Here is a 15,185-nt window from a genome sequence, read left to right on the forward strand (position 1 = left end):
ATATCAGGGAATATTAGAGAATATACAAATACAATTAAATATATATATATAAATAAATATATATATTCGGTTTAATCTGGCCCTTCACAACACCAGCTGTTCGATGTATTTGTTCAATTCCACCACCAGCACACCTGATTCAACTAATAAAGGGCTTGTTAAGTTGAATCAGGTGTGCTGGTGGTGGAATTTAACAAATACATGCAAGGCTGGGGTGCCTCGAGGAGAGGATTGGGAAGCACTTATGGCCTATACAAAAAAAGTATCATGGTACTTCCAAAAAAGTACAATTGTGTATTTACATAATGTTTTGGTCACTATGATGAAGGTAGTGACCAAACAATGATGGAATTACCATTACCATCAGTATCATGGTTTAAAACAGATTATATCATGGTATTATTAAGTACCAAAGTGGGACCATGGTGATACATAACGTTTACCATGTCAGTACCATGATGGTAAAACAGAAATTACCATAAAACTACCATGATACTTTTTTCATAGGGAATAATAGAATAGAATAGAACATAATATAATAGATTATAAGTCATCTCATTGAGAAGCCCTTCTATCCCAGCCTTCTTAGGAGACATACAGTGTTTTATCTGACAGATCGCACGGCCCCTTCAGCACTGCTGCAGGCTCTGCTGCCTAGATACTAACAACATTGGACTTTGATTCCCTGTTTAATTAGCACTGAGATTGAGGTCCATCAGGTCTCTACACAGAGCCTCAGCTGAACAAATAACAAGGCTCTTTCACAGGCTGACTGAAAGACAGAGAGAGTGGAGAGAGGAAAGAGATGGAAACAGGCTAGATGGATGCCGGTCTGATCTGATCTGACGAGGAACTACAGGTACCAGGGTGTGTTTTATTATATAGGCTGCAGTGTCAGGGGCCATCCACATGGAGGCAGCAGAGGGCCTTATTGATGAGTATCAGTATACGACTACCGAACACACACGATCGTTACCTTCATTGCGAGAGCGAGGCCTGGTACAGGTGGGTCCCAGACTCTTGCTGCCGATCCGGATATAGAACTGGACCAGCCTGTATGGACACGTGGATGACAAGACATGTCATTTTACATTGTTGGAGGGATTGGTATAGATTCTGACGTAAAATTTAATTCATATGGCCAATCAATTTAATTAAGTTAAAACTAGCTAGATAAATAATATTGATTATGTGTATTTGAGACATCTGAGGGGCTGAAGACATCTAGAGGCCGTGTAACTGGGACCATTTTGGGTTTTGGTGTAACCAAGAAAGGTAACCTGATTAACGACACACACACACACACACACACACACACACACACACACACACACACACACACACACACACACACACACACACACACACACACACACACACACACACACACACACACACACACACACACACTCACACACACACACACACACACACACACACACACACACACACACACACACACACACACACACACACACACACACACACACACACACACACACACACACACACACACACACACACACACTTTCATGTGACACTCATTCACCAGGACATCTTGTGACCACTGTCTCATCTAAAACAAGACAAACTGGTTTTAGGCTAAGTTGATCACAACTACACTCACACACCAGATACCACTCAAACAGAGACACAACCAGTTGACCAAGTAGTGATGGCCAATCACAGAAGAGGGTTAGACTCACTTGTATAGGGAAGATGGCATATAAGCCACTTGTATTGAACAGTAAAACACATACAACAGGAGATCGAGCTGTGTGTGTCACTGAGAGATTTTGATATCCTGTGAACCCATTCTACCGAGACTGCTATGCTGAAATAAATGAACTCGAGAAATCTGAAAACCATTGCATTTCAACCTGTATCCAGCGTCAACTTTCTTTCCGTGAATTGGTCATTGGTAATTTTTTGCCTACATCATTTACAAAGTCACAGACGATTTGTAACTTCAATTCAAAGAAAGAATTTACATTGTGAGCTATAAGTGCAAAGGTAGAATAACCTGAAATGATGGTATCATCAGCATAGCAAGTAAGCCAAAATCAAGTTGACAAATTGATAGTTAATTGATAAATTAAGAAGAACCAGTTGCAGAGCAAGATCAAATAATAATAATATAATAATGCAGGACCTGCTCAGAGGTCTTTAATTGGCATGCAAGCAATTATCCTCAACACACACACACACACACACACACACCGGAACACACACGCATGTGTGTGTTAAATAATTATTTTTAAGGATCAATTACATGTAATTGACACTTAATTGACACTTAATTATAGCAGCTGGGTATAGATCACTGACCGTGTGTTGGTGGTGTCCAGCGGGACCGTGCGCGCCTCTCTCCTTCCAGAGCTGCTGAAGTAGAGGGCCTTGCCCTCACCGATGGTGCCACAGCCTCCACCCACCTGACCCCCGCTCAGGACCTGCCACAGTGGGCTCAGCTTCCCTTCGAAGCCCTCCATCAGCTCCGTGGGACTGGCCACGGCCGGAACACAGCTATCCTGCTCCACTGGTGGAACATGTAGACCGGACCATTCGTTACATACTTTATATACTTTGAGCTTGGTTAATAGGACATTTGCTTCTCAAATGATGAATCCTCACATTAATTTATTGTTTTCAATCGCTATTTCAATTATTTCTTCTTGTACCTGTGAATCCCATATCACAGAAGCAGACTCCAGAGATGCAGTCTCCATGTCCTCCACAGTGGTTGGGGCAGGGCTCGGAGATATAGACCCCATCCAGGGCGAAGGCTGGAGCGTCCCGGAACACACTGCTCTCCTGGAACCACCGGAACCTGGTTTTACTGGGGGGGCAGAAGGGAGGGTATAGGAGGGAGGAGAAAACGAGAGGGAGAATACAGATTTTAAATCAGTATGTAGATAATAGCATTAAAGGGATAGTTCAGATTTTTGGACATTAAGTTGTATGAAATACTTGAGTATAGTATTAGCTTATACTTACAGAGTCCCGTAGTCTGAGTTCTGGCTGGGTTCCGGGCACAACCAGAAAGCAAATGGGGTCTCAAAAGCTAAACATTGCAAACAACATGCAGGCAAAAGGGTTACCCATTTCCAACACAAAACCATGGTCCTTCAGATTCTGCCATCGCTTGGCACAAGATTGTTTCTAGAAAAAAGACAGTGTATTACTATGCGCAGACTGTTCACAGGTTACGTGGCCTATCAGCTGTTTCTAAATACTGGAGGATGATTTGATCGGTGGGTAACCTTTTGCCTGCATGCTATGGTGTGGATCAACCCCCTTTTGGTTTTGTGACCCATTTCTGCTATTTGCTGCCTGTCTAAAGCTTCTCCTTTTGCTCAGAAACCGGCCAGAACCCTGGGGACATGAGGAGTGAGGAGGGACGACTCTAATCATAGGTTTCACTCTCTCCAATGTTATCTTCCAACCTACAGTATATAGACAACTATGTAATTCTGGGCTTTGTTTTTATAACACATATCTATATAAAATAACTAATTCACAATGGGGTCCACTGCTGGATGTGTATAAAAGTGGGGGTCCTTGGCATGAAAAAGGTTGGGAACTACTGCCCTATCATACCTGGCAGCCACATTGCGTGGTATGACCACAGTGACCCTGGTCCACTGTTCGTAGTCTCCAGTGTTGTAGACAGTGGGTTCTCTCAGCTCGCGCCCGCTGCCCTCACAGCCACCTGCCCCAGGGGTGCCTGGGAAGCAGCCCTCCCTCACCAGGGCCCAGGTCCGACCAGCATCATGAGAGTACTGCAGGAGGACCGGCGCGGACCCACTGAACTCTGACTCACAGCCAATATTCAGCTGAGAGAGAGGGGGGGGGGGGGGGGGAAGAGAGAGATAGAGATGGAGGGAGGGAGAGAGATGGTGCAAGAGGGAGAGAGCATGTTTCAAGGGTTTCAAAGATTTGTGTGAAGATTATAAACTATATCTAAATATTTGTAACTACTTATTGTAGAATACATTTTTCTCAAAGAAAAAGCTTTAAAATACGTTCTTATTGGAAACACATTATATCTACATGGCTCACTCCTCACGGCAGTACCTTGAACTGCAGGGTGTAGCGCGGCCGGAGGGCCAGGTCTCTGGTGACGGCCACCCTGTCACCGTCTGAGCGTCCGAACACCATGGCGGAGGCCGTGGGGGCACAGAAGCTGTTGTTGGTCTCCCGCTCCATGCCCTCGTTGCCCAGCATCAGCCACACGCTCATCTGGTTCAGAGGGTAGTCAAACGCCGGCTTCTCGTAGAAGTTCTGTGGAGATGGAGGAGAGGTGATGTGAGTGAGACGCGTGTCTCCGCAGGAAAAACATAATATATTACATGAGAGATGATTACTTTAGGGGGTCGGGGAAAGATATATAAATACATTTTTTATAATCTTCGGTATAGATGCTTTTTTTTTTTCTTGAGAAATAATGAATACTTGAAGTAGCCCTCCTCCGGTAATCAAGTGAAATAGCCTAAAAACTGAATTTCACGCATTTTTTATCGAATTGTGACCTTGAAATTGCCATTTGTATTGAATCTGAAAAATGTGTGCATCAGTACAATCCCTAGTTCATAAGCTACTGTAAGAGTTATGGCAGTTCATGAGTTCAATAGCAAACACGTCATACTCTTAAGTTGACCGGGACATAACACCAAACGCTGCTTGTACAGATACAGTACTCCTCACATTGATCTCTGACCTGTGGCAGGGTGGGGTTGGCCATGGGGATGATGTGCTTCTCCCTCTCGGACAGAATGATGACGTCGTCGATGGCCCACTGGTCATAACCGTCTCCGGAGTGGAGGGGCTGCCACCAGCGGAAGCGTGTGGAGGGGGTCTTAGAGGCCAGGGGCAACTCATAGTGGACAAATCTGAGGAGAATAGGGTGCTAGAGATGACATTGACGATTCTACACGAGATCGAAATACTGTACAAGGATGAATCCGTTGGACTAGAAAGGATATTTCAATGATAATCTGTGGAAATGTTGAGGAGTCATGGGGGCTATTTGAGTCTATTCAGATATGAGAGATTCCCAGCATTACATTTGAGGAAATCACTCATCTTCAGGATGACATGAAAAATCTGTAAATTATGAGAGAGAAAAGGCATGGATTCCTGATAAAGCCTGAGAACTTCATATCTCTCATATCATCTTGTTTCACCTCATCCCATTAAGTGTCACTTCATTTAATCTCATCATGTCTTGTGTCACTGAATCCTTCCTCATCTCTCATCCGCCCCAAATGTCATTAGCAGAACGCTATCGGAACAGAATGGACCATTCCCCTCTCTCTCTCTCTCTCTCTCTCTCTCTCTCTCTCTCTCTCTCTCTCTCTTCTCTCTCTCTCTCTCTCTCTCTCTCTCGCTCACCGAGGCTTGGTGAAGTCGGTAAAGTACATCTCGGCGATGAGGCCCCAGCTGATGCCGCCGTCGTTGCTGTACTGAAGCAGCACCCCCTCCTCCCGGCTGTCGGCCTGGTTGCACTCCGCCCAGTCTCCGCCCACACGCAGGTAGAACTGCACAAACTCCGCCCACTCCGTGTCCAGGTCCCAACTCACCAGCTGCCTCAAACCGGCCTGTCAAGGCACACACATTTGTAGAAGGTAAAGTAATGATGTAGAGCAATGGCTATATTCAGAGGTCAAAGGTGAAGTTGAATACATTTCAGTTTGTGTATCATGGTATTTCCATGATATTTCTTTTGTCATTACAAGGGTCCTCATTCTCGAACATGTTCGTAAGTACCTTTGTACTTGTCTTGGTAAAAGGTTTGTACTAACAATCCTGAACGCATGAAACGGTCTCCGTAAGTGGCCAAAATCATTGCAGCTGGGTTCCCGTACATCTTCATTTGCATACAGAAACGCCCCACCAGCTCCTTATAAGGAGAGGCTATCCATTGCGTCTGCTTCGTGTTGTTGAACCTTATAGGGGAAATATTGGACAGGTAGCACGGAAGCGATTTGTGACCGATCAAAGTTTTATTAGATTAGATTCAAATGTATTGTCATTGTACAGCACAAGTACAATACAACATCCAACCAGAGTGCAAATGTAACAGTAAAGTGCAACAGTAATATACAATGCACAGGTGATTAAACTGGTTAAAGGCTTCATTTCGGATAAATCGTGGTGATTGTGGTCACTTCGATTCTACAGACATCCTCGGAATTAAATAATTATAACAATAATAATTAGGGCTGTCAGTTTATCGCGTTAATTAGATTAATTAATTACACAGCAAATTATCGCGTTATGAAAATTAACTCAAAATTAATTACAAATATATATATATTTATTTTAAATCTCATTCATTCCATAAGAACGTAGAATACACATTTACAGACTTTTTTTTTATATGGTCCATTTGCATGTTCTTGGTATCTGATTCTAGGGACACCTATGGATCTCAGGGAATGTATTCCCAGTGTCAGAAATTGTGAGGTTTCACCTGTTCCCTGGACATTTAATTCCCTGTTCTCCTCACCTCACCAGCCCCCACCATCGCGATGTTTTACTCTCCTCTGCTCTTCACCAGCCCCCACCCTTGGACTACCTTTCACAGCTGTGATAAGTTATGATTAGCGCCCCAGTGGGCTTTAAATACCTGGACCTCCCCTCCAGTCCTCGTCGGGTCGTTCTGTAAGCTGGTTCTTTGTTCTGGACTCTTTATCCTTTTCTGTGTTCAGTGTTCATGGAGTCCTGGACGTTACCATCACCTGCCGCGTCTCCGGCGTGAGACGAGGTGCCAGCTATCACCACCTGTCGCCGTTTGCCTGGAGTGGGACACCGTCTGCGCTCTCTAATTCCCTACGGGAGGTTTTCCAGTGTCCCACTCCAGACCTCAAGCCGGCGCGCATCGCTTCCTATACCACGGGAGGATGCGTCTCTCTAAGCCGGCGCGCTCCTACTCCAGACGCCCAAGCCGGCGCGCATCGCTTCCTATACCACGGGAGGATGCGTCTCTTCAAGCCGGCGCGCTCCTACTCCAGACGCTCAAGCCGGCGCGCTCCTACTCCAGACGCCCAAGCCGGCGCGCTCCCACTCCAGACCTCAAGCCGGCGCGCATCGATTCCTATACCACGGGAGGATGCGTCTCTCCAAGCCGGCGCGCTCCTACTCCAGACGCCCAAGCCGGCGCGCATCGCTTCCTATACCACGGGAGGATGCGTGTCTTCAAGCCGGCGCGCTCCTACTCCAGACGCCCAAGCCGGCGCGCATCCACTCCAGACCTCAAGCCGGCGCGCATCGCTTCCTATACCACGGGAGGATGCGTCTCTCCAAGCCGGCGCGCTCCTACTCCAGACGCCCAAGCCGGCGCGCATCGCTTCCTATACCACGGGAGGATGCGTCTCTCCAAGCCGGCGCGCTCCTACTCCAGACGCCCAAGCCGGCGTGCATCGCTTCCTATACCACGGGAGGATGCGTCTCTTCAAGCCGGCGCGCTCCAACTCCAGACGCCCAAGCCGGCGCGCTCCTACTCCAGACGCCCAAGCCGGCGCGCATCGCTTCCAAGGAGGATCTCCTTGCCAGGCCTCCGCCGTCGGAACCCTGCCATCCCTGTAAGCAGCTCTGGCCCTCGCCCTGTCCAAGGCCTTAACCCTGTTTCTCTGTCCCTGTCCCCAGCCCGCCTCCCCGGGCCTCTGTCCCTGTTCCCCCTCTCCATTGCCCCTGTTCCTGCCCTGACCTTTTGCCCTGGCCCTGTCCCTTAGCCTGCTCGCCTCTTAAAGGCACAGTGCCACATTTTTCCCTTTTTCTTTGTTCCAGTGTTTTTGTGTTCTCCCTTAGCCTTTCCCCTTAGCCTGCTCGCCTCTTAAAGGCACAGTGCCGCATTTTCCCTATTTTCTTTGTTCCAGTGTTTTTGTGTTCTCCCTTAAAGGGACAGTGCCGCTTTTTGTTTGTATTGAATAAATGCCCTGTTTTGGCTTACTCTCATACCTGTCTTGTGTTGTGCGATTGGGGTCGGTTACAAACCATAACAGTACGACCCGACCCGTCGACGACCCCAGCCAGCACAGACAGTGTATGTTGAGTTTGCCCTTTTTAGTTCCCTCTAACCCACTCTAGCTCCCTCTAGCTCCCTTTGGTTTCCCCTATTTGTCTCCCCTGTTAGCTCCCCTGTTAGCCTCGTTAGTCTCCCCTGTTAGCTCCCCTGTTAGCCTTCGTTAGCTCCCCTGTTAGCTACCCTTCTCCCCACTGCTAGGACTGCCCCTTCAGCTAGCAAGGTCAGTTTCCCCACTGCTAGGACTGCCCCTTCAGCTAGCAAGGTCAGTTTCCCCACTGCTAGGACTGCCCCTTCAGCTAGCAAGGTCAGTTTCCCCACTGCTAGGACTGCCCCTTCAGCTAGAAAGGTCAGTTTCCCCACTGCTAGGACTGCCCCTTCAGCTAGCAAGGTCAGTTTCCCCACTGCTAGGACTGCCCCTTCAGCTAGCAAGGTCAGTTTCCCCACTGCTAGGACTGCCCCTTCAGCTAGCAAGGTCAGTTTCCCCGCTGCTAGGACTGCCCCTTCAGCTAGCAAGGTCAGTTTCCCCACTGCTAGGACTGCCCCTTCAGCTAGCAAGGTCAGTTTCCCCGCTGCTAGGACTGCCCCTTCAGCTAGCAAGGTCAGTTTCCCCGCTGCTAGGACTGCCCCTTCAGCTAGCAAGGTCAGTTTCCCCACTGCTAGGACTGCCCCTTCAGCTAGCAAGGTCAGTTTCCCCACTGCTAGGACTGCCCCTTCAGCTAGCAAGGTCAGTTTCCCCACTGCTAGGACTGCCCCTTCAGCTAGCAAGGTCAGTTTCCCCACTGCTAGGACTGCCCCTTCAGCTAGCAAGGTCAGTTTCCCCACTGCTAGGACTGCCCCTTCAGCTAGCAAGGTCAGTTTCCCCACTGCTAGGACTGCCCCTTCAGCTAGCAAGGTCAGTTTCCCCACTGCTAGGACTGCCCCTTCAGCTAGCAAGGTCAGTTTCCCCACAGCTAGGACTGGCCTTCCAGCTAGCTTGTTCTCTCATGCTGGTCCAGCCCTGTCTGCTAGCCTAGCTCCGGCAGCTAGCGCAGCCTCTTTGTTAATGTAGCAGTACAGCTAGCATAGGCCCTGTAGCTAGCAGTGCCCTGGCAGCTACCCTGTCCCTCTGCTAGCCCCACTTTTGGTGTAGCTTCCCCTGCTAGCATGGCCCGATTTTTTTTGTTTGTTGCTTTGTCTTTCCCCTGCCCCACTGTCTGATTTTTTGGGTCGCCCAGTGGCTCCCGTGGAGGGGGGGGTACTGTGAGGTTTCGCCTGTTCCCTGGACATTTAATTCCCTGTTCTCCTCACCTCACCAGCCCCCACCCTCGCAATGTTTTACTCTCCTCTGCTCTTCACCAGCCCCCACCCTTGGACTACCTTTCACAGCTGTGATAAGTTATGATTAGCGCCCCAGTGGGCTTTAAATACCTGGACCTCCCCTCCAGTCCTCGTCGGGTCGTTCTGTAAGTTGGTTCTTTGTTCTGGACTCTTTATCCTTTTCTGTGTTCAGTGTTCATGGAGTCCTGGACGTTACCATCACCTGCCGCGTCTCCGGCGTGAGACGAGGTGCCAGCCATCACCACCTGTCGCCGTTTGCCTGGAGTGGGACACCGTCTGCGCTCTCTAATTCCCTACGGGAGGTTTTCCAGTGTCCCACTCCAGACCTCAAGCCGGGGCGCATCGCTTCCTATACCACGGGAGGATGCGTCTCTCCAAGCCGGCGCGCTCCTACTCCAGACGCCCAAGCCGGCGCGCATCGCTTCCTATACCACAGGAGGATGCGTCTCTTCAAGCCGGCGCGCTCCTACTCCAGACGCTCAAGCCGGCGCGCTCCTACTCCAGACGCCCAAGCCGGCGCGCTCCCACTCCAGACCTCAAGCCGGCGCGCATCGCTTCCTATACCACGGGAGGATGCGTCTCTCCAAGCCGGCGCGCTCCTACTCCAGACGCCCAAGCCGGCGCGCATCGCTTCCTATACCACGGGAGGATGCGTCTCTTCAAGCCGGCGCGCTCCTACTCCAGACGCCCAAGCCGGCGCGCTCCCACTCCAGACCTCAAGCCGGCGCGCATCGCTTCCTATACCACGGGAGGATGCGTCTCTCCAAGCCGGCGCGCTCCTACTCCAGACGCCCAAGCCGGCGCGCATCGCTTCCTATACCACGGGAGGATGCGTCTCTCCAAGCCGGCGCGCTCCTACTCCAGACGCCCAAGCCGGCGCGCATCGCTTCCTATACCACGGGAGGATGCGTCTCTTCAAGCCGGCGCGCTCCAACTCCAGACGCCCAAGCCGGCGCGCTCCTACTCCAGACGCCCAAGCCGGCGCGCATCGCTTCCAAGGAGGATCTCTTTGCCAGGCCTCCGCCGTCGGAACCCTGCCATCCCTGTAAGCAGCTCTGGCCCTCGCCCTGTCCAAGGCCTTAACCCTGTTTCTCTGTCCCTGTCCCCAGCCCGCCTCCCCGGGCCTCTGTCCCTGTTCCCCCTCTCCATTGCCCCTGTTCCTGCCCTGACCTTTTGCCCTGGCCCTGTCCCTTAGCCTTTCCCCTTAGCCTGCTCGCCTCTTAAAGGCACAGTGCCACATTTTTCCCTTTTTCTTTGTTCCAGTGTTTTTGTGTTCTCCCTTAAAGGGACAGTGCCGCTTTTTGTTTGTATTGAATAAACGCCCTGTTTTGGCTTACTCTCATACCTGTCTTGTGTTGTGCGATTGGGGTCGGTTACAAACCATAACAGAAATACTGTGTATGTTACTAGGCTTGAGTAAATTGTAATGAAGCAAATGAGAATATCAATTCAATTTTATTAAATTTTTTTTTATCTTTGACTGTGAATAACACCATGCTAAAATTGATCAGACCTGAACAATCTAAACAAATGAATAAATGGAAGATGATTAAACAGAATGTTTTGTAGATACAGTACTGAATTCTGCCATCCGGACACATGCAATTTGAAATATGTTTATAGAATGTCAGGCCTAAAATGGTTATGCGATTAAAATGCGATTAATTAGATTAATTAATTACAAATCCTGTAATTAATTAGATTCATTTTTTTATCGCCTGACAGCACTAATAATAATACGACAATATTTGGGGGCACACACACACACACAGTTCTACAGTATGACTTAGGCAGCGCATAATATTTCCTAATAAAACAATAAAACAATTAGAATAATATAAGCCTATACTGTAACGATTCATTAAGCACACGTATACAGTCTGTGTGTGTGTGTGTATGTGTGTGTGTGTGTGTGTGTGTGTGTGTGTGTGTGTGTGTGTGTGTGTGTGTGTGTGTGTGTGTGTGTGTGTGTGTGTGTGTGTGTGTGTGTGTGTGTGTGTGTGTGTGTGCATCTGCCTCATGCATCATCACCAAGCCGTTTCTCCACTGGCTCTTAAATGTGCGCAAGCAATGTAATAAATAAATAAAACCAACAATAAATAATATCATAGAAAACAAGAGGTATATGGAATATGAATACATGGTTGAGCCATGACTATATGAGTAAAACGTAATTGTTAATGATACAAATATTATCATATTTATTATCATTAAAATTATTTAATTCCACAGATTTTTATAGAATTGAAGTGACACAATTCCCAAGGATTTCTCCCAAAGAAAACTGTTAAAAACACGGGCGCACACCGGTCCGTCCGACTTACGACTGCCTTTTCGTGTTCGTAAATCCTAAATAAATCCTACAACGCATTTACAATACGAAGCCGTTCGAGAATGCCGAATAAGTTCGTAAAATCGAGTTACAAAGGAGTTCCTTGGTAACTTTCACGTATGTCCGTTCGAGAATGAGGACCAATGATGGTAGTGAAATAATGGAAACGCTATGATATTGGTATCAGCATTTGACTTTGACTTGTAGTGATAGTGGTACCATGGTGAAACATAATGTTTACCAGGACAGTACAATGATAAATTATTTAGCCTGTACAATGACCGTTACCATGGTAAAACTGATATAGGGAGTCTGACGTCACTGGTTGTTCCACCTGTATAGGGATTTATCATTGGGAAAATGGATTATCGGCTATTGTAACAATTCTGCCGCATGGAAATTGAAAAGCTTTAAATTTTTGCACAAAATGAGTTCCCTTCTATCACTAACATTATTGTTTAAACATTTTTGGTTGAAATAAAATTTCGTGATATTTTTTTATGATTAATTGCGAATATTTTCATGTTGAGCTATAGATTGTGGATGAATATGCACAGAAAGGTACACCATGCCAATGTTCATGCTTTATTTGTTTTAAACGAGGCGATTTAGAAATGGGCAATGGGGAAATACATTGCGTTGGACAGAGGGTGGAACACGAAAAACGGCAATGCGGCGTAACCACTACACCTCCCTATTACCATCAAACTACCATGATACTTTTTGGTAAGGGTGAGTATCAACATGTGATTATAATAATAATAATAATTTAGGACCTGCTCCGAGGTCACCATTTGGCACACATGCGAACCATGCATACAATGCGTATCTGCGATTAACCCATCCCGTCGTCCTTCCCCCCCAAGGGCAGCCGGGAGCAGACAGGCGCCACGTGAGCCGCGCCAGGGGACCAATCCAAGTGCTCCTGTCCGTCTTCGTCAAGGACGCCACAGCGTTAGCGATCTTGTTGTTGTGCATGTTTTTCCATTGGGTTTATCTTATCGGGGGGGGGGAAACCCTTGCGAGCACGGGGAGAACATGCAAACTCCACACAGAAAGGCCTGGGAGATACCCCACCTGGGTAACTGGCATCATGGAAACCTGGTCCCCAAGCGGGATTCGAACCCTGGACCTTCTTGCTGTGAGGCGACAGTGTTAACCACTACACCACCGTGCCGCAGTGTTTGCCATGGTGGTCCTACCTTACTGAAGTACAGTGAGGATCCCGAGGAGACCACTCCACAGCCCAGGTCAGGGGTCATCACCTCACCACCAATCACCTCCCTCCACGTGGCCAGCATTGTATCCTGGGACTCGAAGTCCGACAGCACGCTGGAGGGGAGGGGCGTGGCGGGCTGGCAGTCTGTCCCAGAGAAGCCGTCATCACACCTGCTTGGGGGGGGAGAGCAGATGTTACCTCACCAAATACAATGCACTGGATTCATTTATGAGTATGTGTGTGTGTGTGTGTGTGTGTGTGTGTGTGTGTGTGTGTGTGTGTGTGTGTGTGTGTGTGTGTGTGTGTGTGTGTGTGTGTGTGTGTGTGTGTGTGTGTGTGTGTGTGTGTGTGTGTGTGTGTGTGTGTGTGTGTGTGTGTGTGTGTGTGTGTGTGTGTGTGTGTGTGTGTGTGTGTGTGTAGAAAGGATGTACATACATCTTAATTCAATTCAATATTAAAATGTTCTTGTGATCTTTGTTCACTTATTTTGTTAACAATAGCTAAATTATAATCTATACTGATTATTAGATAAAGCATATGAGTCATGAGTCAGATTTACTTTCCCTGATGCTACCCAGTCTCTTGCAATTGAAATAGCTATTTAAAAGCTCTTGGAGAGGCCTGGGGTAATAGTTATGGCACAGCTGCCTACTTCTCAGAAAACCTTGGAGTGAAAAGTTGGGCGTGTGTGGCACATTTTTTTGGGGCCCATTCGGGGTCACCACCGGACTGTAATTTTTGTACTTGAAGTAAAAACAAAACATCACTATTTATAGCTATTCCCCCAGTTTCACAACTTCTAATCCTTACCTCAACCATTAAAAAATTAACACAGAAATAAAACAGTTTTTGGCCACCAGATGGATCATTAACAGCAACCTCAGTATTTTCAACAATGTAGACAGGATGGAGTCAATGAGGGACTCTTCTGAGCCAGTTCCCTACACAGTACATTACAGGGTCCAGCAAAAAATGTGAAAAGACAAGTCAACACACATACATACAGAGCATGACAGAAGACACAGCATGGCTCATTTTGTGCATGTGTTTAATTTGGTCAGGTCAGTTGAATGGATTTTTTTTAATTTATTATTTATTATTATTATTATTATTATTATTATTATTATTATTATTATTATTATTATTATTATTATTATTATTATTATTATTATTATTATTATTATTATTATTATTATTATTATTATTATTATTATTATTATTATTATTATTATTATTATTATTATTATTATTATTATTATTATTATTATTATTATTATTATTATAAAGATCATGAATGAGTTTCAAGACAAACTTTCTTTTTTATTTTACCTTTATTTAGCCAGATAAAACATTAATAACAGGTTTCTTATTTACAATGTCGATCTGGTTCAATAGGCCCCAACAGGAATACAAATATATATATATATATATATATATTAATAATAAAATAAAAACACGGTAAAACAGTTTCAATGCTGGGTAAGTCATAATGTATTGCCCTATTGTAGTCTACCAGTAATACAAATACAGTCGATACAACTAGCCTATGAGAAATGGATCCGTGTCAGGATTTCTTGAAGATTTGAGTTTAGTTGCAATCTGTACAACCGTTCCAGGGACATGTTTGATCCATGCCAGGATTTCATAGCTGTTCACATCTCTCCAGCCTGAGAGGCTGCACGTGCACTACACGAGAGTTATTGCTCGTCTCATTTCATTTGAAACAACACAGGACTAAAATTCTCTCACTGTGAAAATTATTATTTTGGCACAACTGTTGGTCCAATTTAAGAGTTTAATCATTGACATCTATTCTCAGATCTTTGTGGAGACCGAGGTGGCATTGCTTTATTTTGGATTTGAGTGAGAAATAGGAGGTATGGTGTGAGAGGGTGGTTTTTTTTCGTGAATCTCACGCTCAATGTGAGAGTCTGCAGCTCTGGTTATGGATCGACAGGGGACTGGCTAATGTACGTTATGATGGCTAGTGCTAGCAGATAATAAGCTAATGATTAGCTTGTCATCTTGAATTTATGCACAAAACATCTGGTTATCTAGATTTAACCCCAAATGTACAGTGTATATTTCTGATTATGGTGGAAGCCCTGGATGAAGCCAATGTGTGGCAGGACACCAACATAACTAAAGGCCAACTAGGTTAGTAAGCTAGCTTTGTTAGCTTGGCTGCCAAAGTATGAATCTAGTCCCCAAAACAGCAGTGACAGGCTATTGGTGTCATATAATTCAAAATTAGTAACATACATCTCTCTTGTCATCTGCTGGAGGTGGTT

At 46.5% G+C, this 15,185-nt stretch overlaps 1 protein-coding gene across 1 annotated transcript in view; it reads right to left on the reverse strand.

Annotated features, from left to right (window-relative positions):
* reln (reelin) overlaps positions 1–15,185 on the reverse strand; it is a gene marked incomplete at its 5' end in the record, with an annotated part of 170,994 nt that overhangs the window by 82,233 nt on the left and 73,576 nt on the right. Inside the window, 8 exon segments of the mRNA XM_084335295.1 lie at positions 977–1,053; positions 2,329–2,536; positions 2,679–2,836; positions 3,598–3,833; positions 4,075–4,281; positions 4,718–4,889; positions 5,392–5,597; positions 12,878–13,064. Of these exon segments, the coding sequence (XP_084191421.1) occupies positions 977–1,053; positions 2,329–2,536; positions 2,679–2,836; positions 3,598–3,833; positions 4,075–4,281; positions 4,718–4,889; positions 5,392–5,597; positions 12,878–13,064 (1,451 nt within the window).

Source organism: Notolepis coatsorum (genome assembly GCF_963971535.1).
Source record: "Notolepis coatsorum genome assembly, chromosome: 18".
Taxonomy (NCBI): Eukaryota; Metazoa; Chordata; class Actinopteri; order Aulopiformes; family Paralepididae; genus Notolepis; species Notolepis coatsorum.